The 20,478-nt window shown below is 37.9% G+C and overlaps 2 protein-coding genes across 2 annotated transcripts in view; one reads left to right on the forward strand and one right to left on the reverse strand.

Annotated features, from left to right (window-relative positions):
* Window positions 1-20,478, reverse strand: part of CDC73 (cell division cycle 73) — an 89,047-nt gene that overhangs the window by 37,569 nt on the left and 31,000 nt on the right. The window lies entirely within an intron of this gene.
* On the forward strand, window positions 363-8,188 carry B3GALT2 (beta-1,3-galactosyltransferase 2). Its single transcript, XM_069544534.1, has 2 exons — window positions 363-1,137; window positions 5,523-8,188. Exon 2 carries the CDS (start codon window positions 5,647-5,649, stop codon window positions 6,913-6,915), a length of 1,269 nt encoding a protein of 422 aa, XP_069400635.1. The 5' UTR covers window positions 363-1,137; window positions 5,523-5,646; the 3' UTR covers window positions 6,916-8,188.

Raw genomic sequence — 20,478 nt, forward strand, 5'->3', positions numbered from 1 at the left:
ACCATGTGTCAGTACAACAATTCATGGCAGCTGATTTATATAAACTCCAGAAAATAATGGGGAGATGTCTAAGTTACTCATTAAAAATGGTCTATGGGTTGTAACTAGATATTAGTAAAACTAAAGTTAGAACAATTTGAGGGAAAAAAAAAATTCAAGGGAAGGAGTGTGATGAAAGGGTTAAATTACACCAAGTCACATACTAACGTTACATGGCTTATGCACGGTAAAATCATGCAGATAACATGAAAACCAACATCTAACACTGAAAACATTTAAAAAATCTGCGCTTGAACGTAAAGTTAAAAAATAAAGGGGAGGGGGGATAAGCTGAAAAAAATAATCATCCACTTCATAATCCTTCCACTGTTGTATATTCACTTATCACTACACTTACACTGACTACATATAATTTAACACAAAGAAGCAAAATCTCTAAGCTTCTCCCTACCTTGGGTTTTTAATCAAAATGAATGCAAACTATCACGTGGGATTCAGCCAAGCAGTGACGTTAAATTCTGCTCTGTCAGAGAGAGCATCTGTCAAGCCCACATTTAAACTGCTGCCTGCCTGTGCAGCAGCTGAGGAACCGTGGATTTCATATTACAGACTAAAACCCCAGTGAAACTGCTCAAAATCCTTCCCGCAGCTGCCAGGCAACGACGAGAGAGTTAAATCCTGCTCTTTTCCAATACAATCGAAGCACTCCATTCTAGCTCTGGCTGCTTTACATTGCAGCTCAGGGTTCTTACTAGAAATATGGATACTGAGAAGAGAATAGAGCACTGCATTGTCCGGCCAGGAAGACAGCAGATGTAAAAAGCTTCAATGCATCAACTGTGGGGAAGAGTCGACAGTGCTCCAAACAGAAAGAACCACCACAGCTCTTTTGTTTAAAGAAAGAGAAAATGAAAGAAAGCAAAAACCTCAGAAGATTAGCACCCATATGAACAAGGAAGGGAACTCGAAGACAAGCAGACAGATGGACACTTTGGACACTGTGAAAAGCAATCGCAGGAGGCAGACTGTTGGGGGAGGTGTGCGTATTCGACAGCATCTTTTTGCTGGAGCGATGGCGTGCCAAAAGTATCTTCAGTGGGCATAATCCTCGCCACATAAATGGCCTGACCAAGGAAGGTATGTCGATATCTTGTGTGTGATACTCATTTAAATGTCTGTTACCTTTTTATAACCCAGGAGGCACTAATCTCTAATAAACAAGTTCATACATTTCACTGTCCTTGAAACTATGAGACGGTTTCTAAATATATGATTTTAAAATTTGTCACTGTTTAGAAGACAAGCTGTCACTGCTTTATTCAAGTAAATATGTAGCTCGCAGTAATTATGGATTACAGAAAAGGCAAAGAGTAACAAGCTGTGCTTAAAGGCTTCTCTGAAAAATGAAACTTAAAAAAACAATCTGAAACCCGCTAAAGAAAACACAGCAATCCTCTATCAAATTAGGTCAAGCTGAATCCTTATCCAGTAAATTAAAGGGCTCTCCTTAAAATGGCTATCAAAGGAGTCAATGCAGTAAAATTACACTAAATGGTATAAAAAAAAATGATCCTAATATTAAGAGCTTTTTCAGTCCTTTGAAAGCAAAATCTTAATATAGAGCAGGTTTTAGTAACAAAATCTTCCCTATGTCCATCTCCTTAAATAAAAGTAAGGAACACAATCTCTGAAGACTATCAACAAATTTTAAGTACCACTGAACTGTAAGATACTAAAAGGAAAGCATTTGTACAGGATCACAGAAGGCAGTGTGTGTTTATGCACAGCACACTACCACAGGAGATTTACATGTCCACGAATACAACTTCAAACAAAGAAATATAAATATTTGCTACTATTACCCCTATTGCTAAAAGCAAGACTTTACTTTAAGCAACAGACTGATTCTAAATGATCAAAATATAAGATTGGTTTTGGTGATCATTTTTAAAGTGAAACTCAAAAACATAATATGAAAATACTCTGAATAAAAATATCCATGTAACAGCAATACAAGGTCAAAAATTTCAACTTAAATGTAGCCACTGTGCCAGGCTATATAAATATGTAACAGTGAACTATTGGCACAGTATGTGTGTGCAGGGCAAAAATGAATCTACTATTTTAGTAACAATCCCAGAATAGCAGCTCATGGCTCAGGAACTCATGTATTTCTAAAAATTTTTATAGGTCCTCAAAGATTCTGATTTTTGCTCAACTTCATAGCACAACTCATTATTTAATAATCACAAAAGGCAAACATTTTAAAGATATATGCAAGCATTCTATTCTAAAATTAAGATTAAACAAGTCTATCAGGCCTATTATTATTACAGTTCAACATCAACTCTCACTCACAGCATTTAGTCCATTAAAGAATGAAATCAGACAGTATTAAACGAACAAAAAAACCTCAAGTCTCTTTTAGAGCCTTTATCTCTCAATGTTAAAGTCACCCATTAAACATTTTTATTAGCTAGCTATCTCAAAATAGGAGTGCAGAGTTTTTTATTCAAGCACCCCTAAACTCTAGAACTGTTCCAACAGACTATAAACATCAACACTTTTAAAAGCCAGATAATAAAAACAGTGCATGAGTGTGTGTGAGAGAAAGGGAACAACATTTTACAGTAACATCCTCTCCATGAGCGTCAACCCATAAGATGTAAGTACACATGAATAACTTAACAATATTATCATAAAAACCCATAAAATATAGATCCAAGCTACTGCTACTCTGAAAATGTAAAAGTGCAAAAACTATGTAGAATATCAAAATATTTGAACTTTCTAGTTTTATTACCACTTAAGAATTAATGTATGACAGGCAGTAACTGGAAAAGAATTTTATCATTTAATAGGAGGAGGAATCGTTACTTTAATTGTACTTTCTTTTTAACAAAACAACTATGATAAATACCTGAAAAACCTTTAATAAAGAATTTTTAAAGGCTACACATATGCACTACATTTACCAACAGGAGAGTTGTCAAACGGGTATATATAGATTTCAAGTTTGAGCAGCTTAATATTTACAAACATACAAATATCATGAATTTAAATTAAGATGCATCTCCATCACATATTGCTACAAAATCACACAGGACCGTGAACTATGGGCACTATGCCAGATTACAATATATAATAACTGGCTCTTTTCTGTAACACTGAAATACTTTAGAAACATCACTTCAGGCATATTTTCATAAAAATACAGTTTACTAATATATTTACCTGCATTCATTTTCCAGTCCTTTATTCATTCAAATATCTGACCTTCTATTTATTGCTTCTTAAACCATCTAATTTACACTCTTGAAAGATCTCAATGATTAGACTTCAACCAGATTTCAAGCATTCTCTATCAACAGAAAGCTGATACACTTACTTTAGTTTTGGAATGTTTAAAATAGATTAGCAAATAAACATTAAAAGCAAGTTTTGTTTCTTTTAAATTTACACACATAACCCTCATAGCTATTGACCTCTTTACGGGGTAGAGGAAGAATTATTATTATTTATCTATTATTTCATTTGAAAATAAAAGCTTAGTTTTCTCATCTCAGCAGAATGGCCAACTATAAGAAAAAAAAAATGAGTTTCTAAACTAGAACACTCAGCTCTATTATTTTCAGCTGAATTAACAACAGAACTGTTTTACTGGTGCAGTGAAGTCTTGGTCTTCATCAAAATAATGTGAAATTAAACTAAGTGAATAAATTCTAATTAATAAATAACTAGATTCTATGTTTTTAAAACCTGAAAAATTTAAAAAAAAAACTGCTCCTATCTCACAAAATGATTAAATAATTTATCTCTGAAAAAAAAGGTAACTTCTAAAAGTACATTTCATATACCAGAAATTATCAAAAGCTGGTGTCTATACTATTATACTTTAGAAGTCCATTCAAATTCCCACCTACTTGCTCCTCCTAGTGGCTGTTACTAGAATAGGAGTACTTTCATTCATACATGTGTCTAATACTTTCAACCAATATTTTCTAAATACTTCATATAAGTGAATGTTATTCTAGTTATTCAATTTTATGAGGACTTCCATGTAAATGCCATTATTTCCCCCAAATAATTCAATTTCATATCGAAGTTAGGTATATTTGCTATTAACCATAAACTTCTCAGTATCACAAGCTAAATACATTCACACACACACATATATATACATAATTTCTAATAAACAAATGCTTTTAAACAATAAATTAATTGACAAGTTTTCTTTTCCTTAAAATAATTTTCACAAAAGTTGAAAAAGTTAAAATTAAACATTAGTCCCCATTTCAAAAAGTTTTCATTCTCTTTTAATACAATTCAAGCTATAGCTCCTCACCTATCGTCAACCCCCACACCTTGGTCCAGAAAAACTAAGAATTGAAAAAACAGGAACAAATTTGTGCTATGCACTGAAAAACTTCTTCGAAGATCAGTTCTTAATACGTGGCATCATGCATCTCCCATACTGACAGCTCATAATTCTTGTCTTCTAAATGTAGGGCTCTAAGTGTCATTCAAGTCCTACAAATGTAATAAATTCTCCACATGCAAATTCAGAACACAGCATAACTCAAAAATCTTTTAAAATGCATTCTGTGAAATTTAAAATTTTCAACAACTGATGATATAACAGTACCTAATGTCTGTATTTTGAAAAACTTGGAAGACTGTTCAAAGCAGTTGTTTGCTAATTCTAATACGGAGATTCAAATGAAGTACACGATAGTACTCTGTGAAGGCCACAGATAATTAGTTGCTATATTTTAAAAATCAATCTTAAGTCTAAGTAAAGACAGTGATCTGAATGCCTCACATTTGAAGTGGAAGGCTAAAATGAGAAAAGGGTATTTGCAAATGTTCATCATTTATTACTGTCTTAAGATCTTGCACTGAAGTTACTGAACCCTGAAAATTAATTTCGACAGGTGCATCTTCTCATTGACTTTCTCCACACAGTAGGGGCCAATGGAAACATGCCAGGCAGTGTACTGTGACTAACAGAACTCTGCCATAATCAACCTTGCACCGTCTGTCCCACAACCGATACATGACCATTTTACAAAAAAGGCCGCTGACTGTGCACCATACCACCAATGGTATGTCAAATCAATTTTAATTAATGCCAATACATTTTCCATCTGCTCTCAGGACTTTTTACATGGCCTCTCCCAGGAATCCAGCAGTGTTTCTCTCTCCTCCATGCACACAACTTTCAGTCTTTAACTTTAGTCAAAAGAACAAATGATCAGAGCTACTGAGATGATGAAATAAGTGGAAGAAAAATCCATCACCTCTCTTAAAAGTGCTCACTGCGCTCCAAAGGTATATTTTTAAAGAAATTAATCCTGTTCTCAGGACATTAGGTTGCCAAGGGAAGACAAATTATAAACTTTGTTCCTGGGTGATCATATTTTCACAGCTTACAAATTCCCATCTGCCCTAATTTTATTAGTCTCTTTAAAGCAGTTCTGTGTATTTAGCATTTTGTAAACTTTTATGATTCATCTTTATAGAATGACTGCGAGGGAGACGACGTGACCGAATTAGAAAATGACTACCAAAGAACAGTATTGATTCAGGAGAAGGACACGTTCCCCAGCCACCAGTATCTCTCATCCATTACTGGATATTTACAACATGCTTCAGTGGAGGAGGAGACACTGCTGCTTTGCAAAGATGAGCTGGAATGCCAAGAGGTCTCTGTTTCGGACCCATCTTATTGGTGTACTTTCGCTTGTGTTTCTTTTTGCTATGTTTTTGTTTTTCAATCATCATGACTGGCTGCCGGGCAGAGCTGGATTCAAAGAAAACCCTGTGACATACACTTTCCGTGGATTTCGTTCTACAAAAAGTGAGACGAACCACAGCTCTCTTCGGAACATTTGGAAAGAAACTGTCCCTCAGACCCTAAGGCCTCAAACAGCAACTGACCCCAACAACACGGATCTGTCACTGCAAGGAGTCACAGGGCTGGAGAACACGCTCGGTGCCAACGGAAGCATTTACAATGAGAAAGGTACTGGACATCCAAATGCTTACCATTTCAAATATATTATCAATGAACCTGAAAAGTGCCAGGAGAAAAGCCCCTTTTTAATACTACTAATCGCTGCGGAACCTGGACAAATAGAAGCTAGACGAGCTATTCGGCAAACTTGGGGCAATGAGAGTCTAGCACCTGGTATTCAAATCACACGGATTTTTCTTTTAGGCGTAAGTATTAAGTCAAGTGGCTACCTTCAACGTGCAATATTGGAAGAAAGCAGACAGTACCATGATATTATCCAACAGGAATACTTAGATACATACTATAATCTGACCATTAAAACACTCATGGGCATGAACTGGGTTGCAACATACTGTCCGCGTATTCCTTATGTAATGAAAACTGACAGTGACATGTTTGTCAATACTGAGTATTTAATACATAAGTTATTGAAGCCAGACCTGCCTCCTAGACATAACTATTTTACTGGTTACCTAATGAGGGGATATGCACCCAATCGAAACAAAGACAGCAAGTGGTACATGCCACCAGACCTCTACCCTAGTGAACGCTACCCTGTCTTCTGCTCCGGGACTGGTTATGTTTTTTCTGGAGATCTGGCAGAGAAGATATTTAAAGTTTCTTTAAGTATCCGTCGTTTGCACTTGGAAGATGTATATGTGGGGATCTGTCTTGCCAAGTTGAGAATTGATCCTGTGCCCCCTCCCAATGAGTTTGTGTTCAATCACTGGCGAGTTTCTTATTCAAGCTGTAAATACAGCCACCTAATTACCTCTCATCAGTTCCAGCCTAGTGAACTGATAAAATACTGGAACCATTTACAACAAAATAAGCACAATGCTTGTGCCAATGCAGCAAAAGAAAAGGCAGGCAGGTATCGCCACCGTAAACTACATTAGAAAAGACAACTTTTTTTCTTCCCCCAAAACATGCAACCTGTAAAATACTGCTAAAAGCATGTGTAGTTAAAATGATTATGATTACATGCATAGGAACAAGTTTTAGTTAAAACTCATCACATAAAGGAATCCAAAAATATATTTTTTAATTTCTGAAGAAAGTTAATTCTTAAAAATACATTATGTAACAAAAAAGTATCCCAAAACAACCTATTAAAAAATCTACTTAAAAAAATCCACATGGGGGATTCTGTGTATTAACACGCAATAACAGGCATGCATACATCAATGGTTCGAATCTTATGTTAGGGGCCAAGAGGATGTATCTGCATGTTTTCCAAGTAAATTTTAATTTAAGAAATGGAGATGGTCAAAAGACTCATTTTAGATTTAGTTTTCCATTTCAATATATGTAAATAAAACATTACTGTCAATTTTAAGGAAACTTTATAATTGTGCAAAGGACAAATTTTCTGACCTAGGGTTCTAAAAACCATATTCCATGCAATAAGATTTAATGAGGTATTCCATAAACATAGTTATAAAGTTCAGAGGTTTTAGCAATGAAGTTCTCATCTAAGTATTTACTTTCTAAAAACAACTGAGATGTTCATTTTCTTTTATCAGTACTCACATTTATTGGGGGAAATTATTTTGACATGATGTGATAAAATGTGAAAAATCAATGTGTCTCAGGCTCTAGTTTTTATAAAAAGAAAAAAAAATTAAATGTTCAAAACAGAAAGTTTGTTCTCGTTGGTGTTCAGGGCCAAGCTAGTACTTCACTGATTTCCTCAATCAGCCAGTTATTGGACTCTCAAGGAGTATCACCACTTAACTTCAAGCATATCTGAAAAAATCATTCTCCTCTAACTGAAGCAATCACTGGTTACTTACAGGTACAAACAGGATGCACGGTTGAAAACAGATAAAGGATAAAGAGTGCAGCAGCAGTTTCATTTAATACATTTTAAGATGCATGACTGCCAAACCACAACATATGGGAAGTTTATTTCCTGACATCAAGTGTACACATGCCGATACTTCATCATTTTATGGCACCTACTTTGTTCTATGAGTGCCAAGTTTACAAACTGCCTGCAGTTTTTAATTTGGTGGGTGACAAATATCCTGTTCCACCGATTAAAAACTTTTGGGGAGGGATGGGGGAAAAACTACAAATGTTTGATGAAACACTTGACTCTAGGATGAACAATGTATACAATGCACTTTTACCAAGTTTTTAATAAAAAGGGTAAACTAAAAACCTTCACTGAGTGTTATGGTCCAAATATTTCAGAAATTTTGTTGGTTCCATTACAAATTTTAAAATCAAGAAACACTAACCCATCAATTTTAAAACAGTGCTTTTATTTTACACCAGTATATAAATCTATCAATCTTGATTTAGTAAGGATGTTATTTATGCTAATTCTAACATCAATCATTTTTATCCTTGATTCTATTCTGAAGAGTTATCCACTGAAACATCTATTAAAGTTCAGAATCACAGAGAATGTTTCAGTATTTAAAATTTAATGTGTTGAATTCTACTGATACTCAGCTTATCTCCCATTTTTAATTCAGTCATCTAAATGTTCTGTTCTACACAGAATAATTCTGAATGCTGAGCTATATTACCCCACCTCTGGGTAAGGTCTGTTTTTCACTTACTTTATTCTGCATGGTCATAAAAAGACTAAAATTACTAAGCACCAAAATTACTAGACGAAGGTCACACATAGGAGGATAATACCAAATTAGTGTGATGAAAAGTAAAAGGAACCCTTCCCTCGGTATAGAGAATTCTAGTAACTCTTTTTTAAAAGTGTGCGTGCACATGTGTGCACGCACAGGTATACACACTCAGAAACAGAATCCAAACACTATTCGTTCAAATTCAGTGCACAGTATTTTCCTGCCAGAAAAATTCAAGTTTAAAAAGATAGCTAATGAAAAACAGAATTCTTAACAGACAATAAATTCCTATCTCAGGTGTCAACTTAAAATCATTTCTATATCCCTAATAACGCCATCTTGAAAACTTATGGGAATCTGATGGCACTCCAAGTTCTCAAAGAGCACTGAATCCAATAACAAAGTACTTTAGTAATGCTGAAAATCTTTATTTTAAAATAAATATTCTATCATTAATTTATTTTTGACCTTCCATTCTGAATATGCAAGCTGATTTCTTCAGCAAGATTTTCATGTTTGTATTATGATTTTAAAAATACAATACTTATTCAAACATCTCACCAAATATTAATTATGCCAAGTACCATGTAACTTTTATTATACATGAAAATATAATTTTAATGACTGCACTTACGTCTGGTCAAAGGAAAAATTATAGGAACAGCTATGTAATCTTTATGCTCAAAGTGTCAAGAGATATTATGTAAGATAAAAATACCAAAATTTTCACTATTCACACTAGTTTATTTTGATTAAAATTATAGGTGCTGAAGTTTTAATTCAAGTAAATAATTTAAAGTTCTCACCTCGGAATATACAGTATAATCACATAAAATCAATGGGAATCTTATGAAAATCTATTCCCAAACCCCTATAAAAATAGTGCCAGCAAAGCAGCAGGAACTATTTACACTGGTAGTGTGTTAAAGGACTGTACACACACGTCGTATATAATTCTTCAAAGTAACAGTAAAGGACAGGAAAGACTGCAAGAGGTTAAATATCTGAGACCACACACACAGTAAAGCAGCAGGGTTCCAGCTCAGATTCTTCACCATTATGCTCTTCTGCTACACTCTGCATGTATGATTCCTGCTAGAGTCTAAGAGCTAAGCAAAAAGGCCTGTCCTCTTTCCTAGTCTGTACTCCTCCGTCACCTTCTGTGAGGCTCTCAGGCTGCACAACCATTTTCCCACACTGGCGAGAGACCTGATGTCAAGTAAAGCGCAAATAGAGAGGGGAGTAAAGCGCAAATTCAGAGACGGGGAAGGAGAGGAAAGCTGGTCCCTCAGTCATTTCTTCTTCTTTTCAGTTTTGATGTCTGGGGGTCAGAAACTTAGAAAAGCTACAAATTACTGCTTATCTCTTATTCTTTTGGGCACTGAGAGCCATCTGTATACAAACAGGCAGGTGGCACTGAGAAATTATACAAAAGGTGCTTCTTTTCAAGTATAACTTGATTACTGTTAGTAGACAAAAGCAGCACCATATTTTCTCACTCTACTGGTTAGTCACCCACTGTTTTGTCATGAGGTGGTAACACTCATTTTATCCAGCTGATTCAGGTTAGTTTCAGTTTTTAGTGGTTTGACAACATTTGACTATTAACACAGATTTAAGGAGCCAAAAATAAGTCTCTACCTTACACACACCCTAACATACCTCACAAAGTATCAGTGTATCACTTAACATGACTCTCAGAAGATGGATAATGCATTAATACACCAAATATTAACAAGGGACGTTACGAGTTTTGGCAAGAAACCTGTTGCTGCCCACCTCATCAGCACACACACACACACCCTCCCCCAAGTGCAAGGTAACTATAAGCCTTATTACTTTCAAGATGTGATTTACCACAGAAGGAAGAAAACCATTTCTGTATTTGCAGGAAGTGTTTCTCCTCCCTCTACTAGCAAATATCCAAACTGAAGGATGACCAGACAGAAAGCAACTGCCTCCATCCGGTCACTAACCTAATTTAATTCAACTTCCAACTGAACCCTCCACACTCTCAACCTGAATTTCACCTGAGACGGTGTCCTGAACACTGAAAAAGGAAAACAAACCAGTTCAGTTCAATTCGGTCGCTCAGTCATGTCCTCTTTGCAACCCCATGGACCGCAGCACACCAAGCCTCCGTGTCCATCACCAACTCCCGGAGTCCACCCAAACCCATGTCCACTGTGTCAGTGATGCCATCAGCCACCTCATCCTCTGTCGTCCCCTTCTCCTCCTGCCCCCAATCCCTCCCAGCATCAGGGTCTTTTCAAATGAGTCAGCTCTTCGCATCAGGTGACAAAGTACTGGAGTCTCAGATTTAGCATCAGTCCTTCCAATGAACACCCAGGACTGATCTCCTTTAGGATGGACTGGTTGGATCTCCTTGCAGTCCAAGGGACTCTCAAGAGTCTTCTCCAACACCACAGTTCAAAGATATCAATTCTTCAGTGCTCAGCTTTCTTTACAGTCCAACTCTCACATCCATACATGACCACTGGAAAAACCAACGCCTTGACTAGACAGACCTCTGTTGGCAAAGTAATGTCTCTGCTTTTTAATATGCTATCTAGGTTGTTCATAACTTTCCTTCCAAGAAGTAAGCGGCTTTTAATTTCCTGGCTGCAATCACCATCTGCAGTGATTCTGGAGCCCAAAAAAATAAAGGCTGACTGTTTCCACTGTTTCCCCATCTATCTCCCATGAAGTGATGGGACCGGATGCCATGATCTTCGTTTTCTGAATGTTGAGCTTTAAGCCAACTTTTTCACTCTCCTCTTTCACTTTCATCAAGAGGCTCTTTAATTCTTTACCACTTTCTGCCATAAGGGTGGTGTCATCTGCATATCTGAGGTTATTGATATTTCTCCTGGCAACCTTGATTCCAGCTTGTGCTTCCTCCAGCCAAGCGTTTCTCATGATGTCCTCTGCATATAAGTAAAATAAGCAGAGTGACAATATACAGTCTTGGCGTACTCTTTTTCCTATTTGAAACCAGTCTGTTGTCCCATGTCCAGTTCTGACTGTTGCTTCCTGACCTGCATACAGCTTTCTCAAGAGGCAAGTCAGGTGGTCTGGTATTCCCATCTCTTTCAGAATTTTCCACAATTTATTGTGATCCACATAGTCAAAGGCTTTGGCATAGTCAATAAAGCAGAAATAGATGTTTTTCTGGAACTCTCTTGCCTTCTCAATAATCCAGCGGATGTTGGTAATTTGATCTCTGGTTCCTCTGCCTTTTCTCAAACCAGCTTGAACATCTGCAAGTTCACAGTTCACATACTGCTGACGCCTGGCTTGGAGAATTTTGAGCATTACTTTGCTAGCATGTGAGATGAGTGCAATTGTGAGGTAGTATGAGCGTTATTTGGCATTGCCTTTCTTTGGGATTGGAATGAAAAGTGACCTTTTCCAGTCCTATGGCCACTGCTGAGTTTTCCAGATTTGCTGCCATATTGAGTGCAGCACTTTCACAGCATCATCTTTTAGGATTTGAAACAGCTCAACTGGATTCCATCACCTCCACTAGCTTTGTTCATAGTGATGCTTCCTAAGACCCACGTGACTTCACATTCCAGGATGTCCGGCTCTAGGTGAGTGTGAGTGATTACACCTTCATGATTATCTGGGTCGTGAAGATCTTTTTTTTTAATAGTTCTGTGTATTCTTGCCACCTCTTCTTAATATCTTCTATTAGGTCCATACCATTTCCGTCCTTTATTGAGCCCATCTTTGTATGAAATGTTCCCTTGGTATCTCTTAATTTTCTTGAAGAGATCTCTAGTCTTTCCCATTCTATTGTTTTCCTCTATTTCTTTGCAATGATCACTGAGGAAGGCTTTCTTATCTCTCCTTGCTATTCTTTGAACTCTCCATTCAAATGGGTATATCTTTCCTTTTCTCCTTTGTTTTTCGCAGACAACTAGCCAATTTGATCACATGGACCATAGCCTTGTCTAACTCAATGAAACTAAGCATGCCGTGTGGGGCCACCGAAGACTAACGGGTCATGGTGGAGAGGTCTGACAGAATGTGGTCCACTGGAGAAGGGAATAGCAAACCACTTCAGTATTCTTGCCTCGAGAACCCCATGAACAGGATGAAAAGAAAGAAGGATAGGATACTGAGAGAGGAACTCCCTAGGTCGCTAGGTGCCCAATATGCTACTGGAGATCAGTGGAGAAATAACTCCAGAAAGAATGAAGGGATGGAGCCAAAGCAAAAACAACACCCAGCTGTGGATGGGACTGGTAATAGAAGCAATATTGCTATAAAGAGCAATATTGCATAGGAACCTGGAATGTTAGGTCCATGAATCAAGGCAAATTGGAAGTGGTCAAACAGCAGATGGCAAGAGTGAACATCAACATTCTAGGAATCAGTGAACTAAGATGGACTGGAATGGGAGAATTTAAGTCAGATGACTATTATATCTACTACTGTGGGCAGCAATCCCTTAGAAGAAATGGAGTAGCCATCACGGTCAACAAGAGTCCAAAATGCAGTACTTGGATGCAATCTCAAAAACGACAGAATGATCTCTGTTCATTTCCAAGGAAAACCAATCAATATCACAGTAAGCCAAGTCTATGCCCCCACCAGTAACACTGAAGAAACTGAAGTTGAACAGTTCTTTGAAGATCTATAAGATCTTCTAGAACACCCAAAAAAGATGTCCTTTTCATTAAAGGAGATCAGAATGCAAAAGTAGGAAGTCAAGAAACACCTGGAGTAACAGGCAAATTTGGCCTTGGAGGACAGAAGGAAGCAGGGCAAAGGCTAATAGAGTTTTTCCAAGAGAACGCACTGGTCATAGCAAAGACCCACTTCCAACAACACAAGAGAAGACTCTACACATGGACATCACCAGATGGCCAACACCGAAATCAGACTGATTATATCCTTTGCAGCCAAAGATGGAGAAGCTCTATACAATCAGCAAAAACAAGACCAGGTGCTGACTGTGGCTCAGATCATGATCTCCTTATTGCCAAATTCAGACTTAAATTGAAGGAAGTGGGGAAAATCACTAGACCATTCAGGTATGACCTAAACCAAATCCCTTATGACTATACAGTGGAAGTGAGAAATAGATTTAAGGGACTAGATCTGATAGAGTGCCTGATGAACGATGGACAGAGGTTCATGACATTGTACAGGAAACAGGGAGCAAGACCACCTCCAAGCAAAAGAAATGCAAAAAAGCAAAATGGCTGTCTGAGGCGGCCTTACAAATAGCTGAGAAAAGAAGAGAGGCGAAAAACAAAAAAAAAAAAAAACAAAGGAGAAAACAAACCAGCAGCATCACAAAAAATAAATGTTAAACAACAGAAAGCTGTAACATTATATGCCAAATCTTAAATTCATATCTGTGTAAGTCTTAATTAAATGTTTAAAATACACTAATTTACACAATGTAATAAAATTAATAAGGGTTGTCTGCATCACTGTCATACCTAAAAGACTACTAAAAACATGTATTTGAATATAACAAGAACCAGAACCAGTGTTCGTCTCTACCGGCAATGAGAACCTTTCTAACATACCTGCAGATGTCCTTTGGGAAGCTACACCATCCTCCAACGAGAAAGTTCCAGGAAACTTTCAATTGAGACACCCTGCCTGGCACTGTGCCTGCGTGGCACAACCAGAGACCCTCTCTCACAGCAATGTGAATTCTGAAGGAAATACACAAATACACGCATCCTGAGGTGCGGCCACATACACAAAACGGCTGGGGCTGATTCATTTGGGCTCAGTACCTGCAGAGATTACCCACTAATTCTTGCTCTCTACATCCCCAGAGCTGCTATGGTTCCTGTCCCTTCTACCACTTGGTTCTCTCATTTTATGAACTCACTCATAGTATTCTGATACTTTTTGTTTTTCTGGCTTCAGTTAGCCAAAGTCGATTTTTTCTCATCACCAAAGAATCCTATGTGAGAGAAAACCCACGGCCAGCAAACGCTGCAGTAATCAAGTTGTTCCTCGGTCCTGTGATGACCCCAGAGTACTCCATAAGACCATACCCTCTGTGCGCTTCACCATGTGAACAAGTCAGGAGCGTAAAGGGGTCCAAGAACAACTTCTCTGTTAAAGAAAACAGGCTGAAAATTGTAGAGTTCTTCACAGTCTACATTCATGGCCAAGCCTCACAAGAACAACAAAGTAGCTTTTCTGCATATGACACAATACTCCCAAGAGCAGGGTGCTGTCGATATCTTATTACTGAAGAGTAAGGAGGGAAACATGCTTGGGAGCTGTGTTTCTAGTAATACCAGTGTGGGGGAGAGCCCACTGTCTCCCACATAACCACCAGCAGGGAAGTCACCACCAGCATGGCTGCCTGAGCCCCAGCACTGTAAAATGCTGTGAGCTTAGAAATGAATGCAGGGAGAAGCCTGCAATGCACATTCACAGTTACTGTTTAAAATTATTCCTTTATCAGAGATCTTCTCATCTCCTTGAACGTGAACGTGAATGTGAAGTCGCTCAGTCATGTCCGACTCTTTGCGACCCCATGGACTGTAGCCTACCAGGCTCCTCTGTCCATGAGATTTTCCAGGCAATAGTACTGGAGTGGATTGTCATTTCCTTCTCCAAGGAATCTTCCCAACCCAGGGATCAAACCCGAGTCTCACACATCGTAGACAGACGCTTTACCGTCTGCAATCTCAGCCTAAGGTTTAAAAGAAATAAGTTACAATGTTCTTCCTGGCAGATTTAGAAAAGAAAAAGCTAATAACTGAGCAAAAGACAACAAAAGTTAATTCTTACAAAAATAAAATCAAATTTCTTAACCAAAGTTCACAAGTATAACTCCAAATTAAAGTAGCTGTATGTTTTGAGCATCTCTAAGTACAAACATTTAACAGTATATTTAAACCCAGTTATCGTCTCTCATCTCCAAATTTAAGAACTTTTAAAATAAAAGATCCTACCATCCAGTCAGTGGCCACATAAAAATATCAAGAGTCATCCTCGCCTCCAGACTCATCCTTGCCACTGCCTCCTCTTATTATCACCCATATCAATCTATCCCCACGACCTGGATTCCTGGTGAAATCCACCCACTTCTCCTCACCTCACACCTCCAGTAATTCAAGCGAGCAATACCTTAACAACTGGTTTCTTCACAGTCACCCAAACTGTTTCTCATACTGCAGTTGAAACAATACTGTAAAAACCACAAAGCTATTCAAATCATCCCACTGCTTTCATGGGGATGCTGTTTATTGCCACAATGAAAAAGTGAAAGTGAAAGTCACTCAGTCGTGTCTGACTCTTTCCGAGCCCATGGACTACACAGTCCATGGAATTCTCTAGGCCAGAATACTGGAGTGGGTAGCTGTTCCCTTCTCCATGGGATTTTCCCAACCCAGGGATCAAACCCAGGGTTCCTGCATTGCAGGCAGATTCTTTACCAACTGAGCCACCAGGGAAGCCCACTGCTGTAATAAACAAACCAAAAAATCCTAGATTATAAACACTGAACTGCAACCTGACTCCATTAAACATTCTCACCTTTTTGGTTTGCAGCATTCTCATCTTACTTGAAAGGAAACTTATTTTTAAGATGTCAAAATCAATTTCTGTCTACAGTGATGAGTCAACCACTGGTTTGGATACGGGCTCATCCACATTGCAAGTAAAGCAACATAAAGGTAAATACATGTTGACAAAAAGAAAGCACAAGTATTCTGAAAATAATTACTATAATCAGTTCTACAAATGTGAAGGTCCCTCATATCACAGTGCATTTCTAAGCAGCGACCAAGACGCTGAAGAAGATCAAGAAGCGTTAACTTTCCTCAACAGAAACTCAATGCCGAAGAAACATCATTTCCCAACAGACCAGTTCACCATGCTAAATTCCACAACTCTAACACTAGCTCAACAGAAATGTCTTGAGTCAAGCCCTCCTTAGTGTTGAAGAAACTTCCAAAAGTCCACTTGATAAATATTTACTGAGAGCCTGGGCATTAATACATGAGCTGTAGATACAATGATAAACAAAAACAATCATTAAGTTGTTGCAGTAATACTCCTTTGATAGAGAAAGTCATGAATCAGATCTTCATAGAAACGAGTGGAAAAGACAACTATCTTATCTATCACAAAGGACAGAAACAGTGCTCTGCAAGCATAACAGGAGAGGGACCCCATCTGTGCTGCCTAGAGTCAGAACAGCCTTCTCTGAGGAAATGTTTATGTTAACATCTAAGCAATAACTAATCAGGCAAAGGGGGAACAATTCCAATAAGAGGAATCCGCAGGTGCAGTGGCCCTCAGGTTGGAGTAAACCAAGGCACAAAAATAAAGAGGAAGATTGGTATGAACTGTTGACAAAAAGGTAAAAACAGGTAAAATCACATGAAGACTTATAGCACAGAGTAAGGATTACCTATGGCTTTTATCCCTAAGAGAAGTGGAAAGCCACTGGAGATATAGCAGTATTTGGAAAACAGAAAACACTGAGGCTAGCACATGCCTAACAGCTCCTCTCTCGGTGCGAGGCATCCTGAAGAGATAATTGAGTGAAACGGAAGACCAATTCAGAGACCACCGCACAATCCAGGGAAGAAACAAAAATAGCTGGACCAGGAAGGATGGTGGTGGTGTGGAAATAAGAACTGCAGAGATGTTAGCAAGCAAAGTCCACAGGCCTTCAAGACATGCGGCTATTGGAGGTGAGGGAAAGGGAATGAGTGGCAAGGCCTAAGATGCTGGCCAGGGCACTGAGGGGGTAAGAAGGGAAGATGCCGTGTGACAACCTGATTCATCGAGGATAACATAGTGAAAAGCCACTGGAAACTGTACAGAGGACCGTCAAGTGGCCTGACCGCCTATACACCACAAAGTACCGACAATAATGATAATAAATTTTAACTACTAGTCCACACGCATATGAAAGGATGGTAAGTAACTAGAAATATATGGATAATAAGAGCTTAAGATTCATTCATCCAATAAACACTTTTCAAGCAACACCCATGTAACCACTACTCTGTCCTCAGCACTGGGGATGTGGTGGAGGGCAAGAAAGATGTGTTTCCTAACTTCAGACCCTCACGGGCGAAGAAACCATCCATGTATACAAATACGTAAAATTACTTGCAGAAAAAAACTGGGAGGGTTTCCTGGTAAAGTGACCATTAAACTGAGATCTGAATTCTGAGGAGGCAGTCTTATGAAGAGCAACAGGAAAAATGAGCCAGGCAAACAGAACTAAAAAGACAAAGGCCAGGAAGGTTGAGATAAGTCTGTAGAAAAACCAGAAATGAGCCAGTGAGGCAGACCTACAGCCAGGCTTTCTTAATATGCTTACTCTAGAGTAGGGCATTGTGCATAGAATTCAGAGTTCCTAATTTGGATGGGAAAAAAATCCACAATTTAATTTTCACCAATATCTAACAGAAATTGACACAGCCTTCTCTCATGAATGTAGACAATAAACCACAGTACTATTAACAATGGTTGTGGCTTTGTCACCAACAGAATTGAATATTTTCATATCACAACTGTTACAGATATATTCAAACAGTGTACATAGTACTACTTTAAAATTCTGTGGAGAAGGAAATGGCAACCCACTCCAGCATTCTTGCCTGGAAAAGTCCATGGACAGAGGAGCCTGGAGGGCTGCAGTCCATGGGGTTATATGACTGAGTACACGGGCATGAGGGTGGAGGGAGATGGGCTGGTAGCAATAAACTGGTAGAATTAAAATAAATAAATAAATAAATAAATAAAATAAAATTCTGGCATTTATTAGTTTTGTCCCTACATCTTGTTATATAATGCATTAGTAAAAGCAGCACAAAGTACCATTATCATAAATTTGTATTTTTTTAATTTTGTTAATTTAATACAATTGGCTTTCTGTGTTATCTTTTGTATTTCATGCATTAAAAACATGAGAGAGAGGACTCAAAGGATTCATTAGTCTACTAAATGGGTCCATGACACCCCCCCCAAAAAAAATCATGAATTTCTAACCGAAAATAAAAGAAGTGTAAGATTCCTATCAACTAAATGCAACTCCTGTTAACTACTAGTGGTTCTTTGGATCCTACTTCCAATAAACAAACTACAAAAAGATTTTTCAGAAAAATCAAATAAGCTGGAAAATGAACTGGATATTAGATGATACCAACCATTACTATTTGTTTTGTTATATGTAATAATGCGAGGTTAAAAAAGACCATTTTTCTTTCTAAGAAGTGCAAAGTACATAGGAACAAAATGTCAGTGTCTGGGTTTTGCATCACAATAGTCCAGGAGAAGGGGGAGAGGTGAACAACTGAAGTGAAAGTGATTAAAAAATAATCCTAGAATCTGTATGATGGACAGATTAAAAAAATCATATACTACTTTCTCTAATTATATTTATATCTGAAATTTTTCATAATTAAGAAACAAGGAGGTGGGGGGGGGGGTCGGTGGGGAGGGATTCAGTCACTACTAAAGGTCTCCTGGCCTTTGCACTTGGTCTGACTTTACTGAAGAAACACAAATACTATCTCTGATTTCCGAGAAGTTTCTGAGGGAAGAGAGGAACTGAGTGCCTGCTGTCCTTGGCAATTACCTTCCTCACTGGAAACTGATAAATCAGCATTTAGCATTTGAAATGTTACTGTTTCACAAGCTTGACAATGAAACACCAATATTAGCCAGTTTCTCAGCCTTGCTCTGGGCCAGGCAAACTGCTAAAGAAAGGCCACCTTATAAGGCAACCTGGGATCTACACGACTGATCTCTGCCAGGGTGAATAACCTTCTGCACTGCTGCTCATCCCCAGCAGTTATTTATGCTTTGATCTGTTACTACAAAGACAGTGGTGAAAATTCTTCAGGTACTCACAACCAGATTGTATGACCAGGGACTGGTCTTCAGTAATCTACAAACAGGGTTCCAATGTAAATTATAAGTGTAACACTACCATGTGTTACATGGGGAAGTTACATGGGGAAGCACGTTTTTGTAAAATCTACTATCCTACGACCTTTGTGCTGATGATGAGTGCTTCTAAAAAAATATTATATGAACTTTTCAAAACTACTGAGGACTCAGGAAGTTTATAAATAAGTCAAGTATGTGTCATAAAGTTGCTCAATCGTGTCCAACTATTTGCAACCCTATGGAATGTGGCCCATCAGGCTACACTGTACGTGGAATTCTCTAGGCAAGAATACTGGAGTGGGTAGCCAGCCATTCCCTTCTCCAAAGGATCTTCCCAACCCAGGGATTGAACCCGGGTCTCCCACACTGCAGGCAGACTCTACCATCTGAGCCACCATGAAAGCCTCCAAATGCATGTCACAGATCTCCCCCAAACTGGAATCAATTTATTACAAGGTATTAAATCGATTGTATCTATTACATTTAATCCAGATAAAGAAAAACTGTTCCCTAAATCAACGTATTTAAATAGTTAAGCTTTTAACATTTACTTTCCCTGTTAAAGTTACTTGGGGAGGGGGGCGGATGTAATAACATACACTTAAGTTATTGATGAATTATAATGTATCCACAAATTTACCATCAGAATGACTGGTTATTAAAATGTAGCTCTCTATGTTAAAAGCCAACAATTCCTAAGGATATAACGAAGCATTCTGTATTGCCTTTTAGGATTAATTATAATAGTCTAGTCATATCAGAAGCTGAATTTGGGGCTGTGGGGATTTATAAAGAAAACTAAAATCTTTTGGCATAATTGAAGTTAAAATTCTTCTGAAAAGTCAAAGAGTTGCCTAATTTAAATTCTCAAGCTTGGTATATTAAATACAGAATTGAATTATAGGATATTAATGGCAACACACATGAAAGAGAGAAATGACAAACAGACACTGAAAGAAGACC

Source organism: Ovis canadensis, chromosome 12 (assembly GCF_042477335.2).
Source record: "Ovis canadensis isolate MfBH-ARS-UI-01 breed Bighorn chromosome 12, ARS-UI_OviCan_v2, whole genome shotgun sequence".
Classification (NCBI taxonomy): Eukaryota; Metazoa; Chordata; class Mammalia; order Artiodactyla; family Bovidae; genus Ovis; species Ovis canadensis.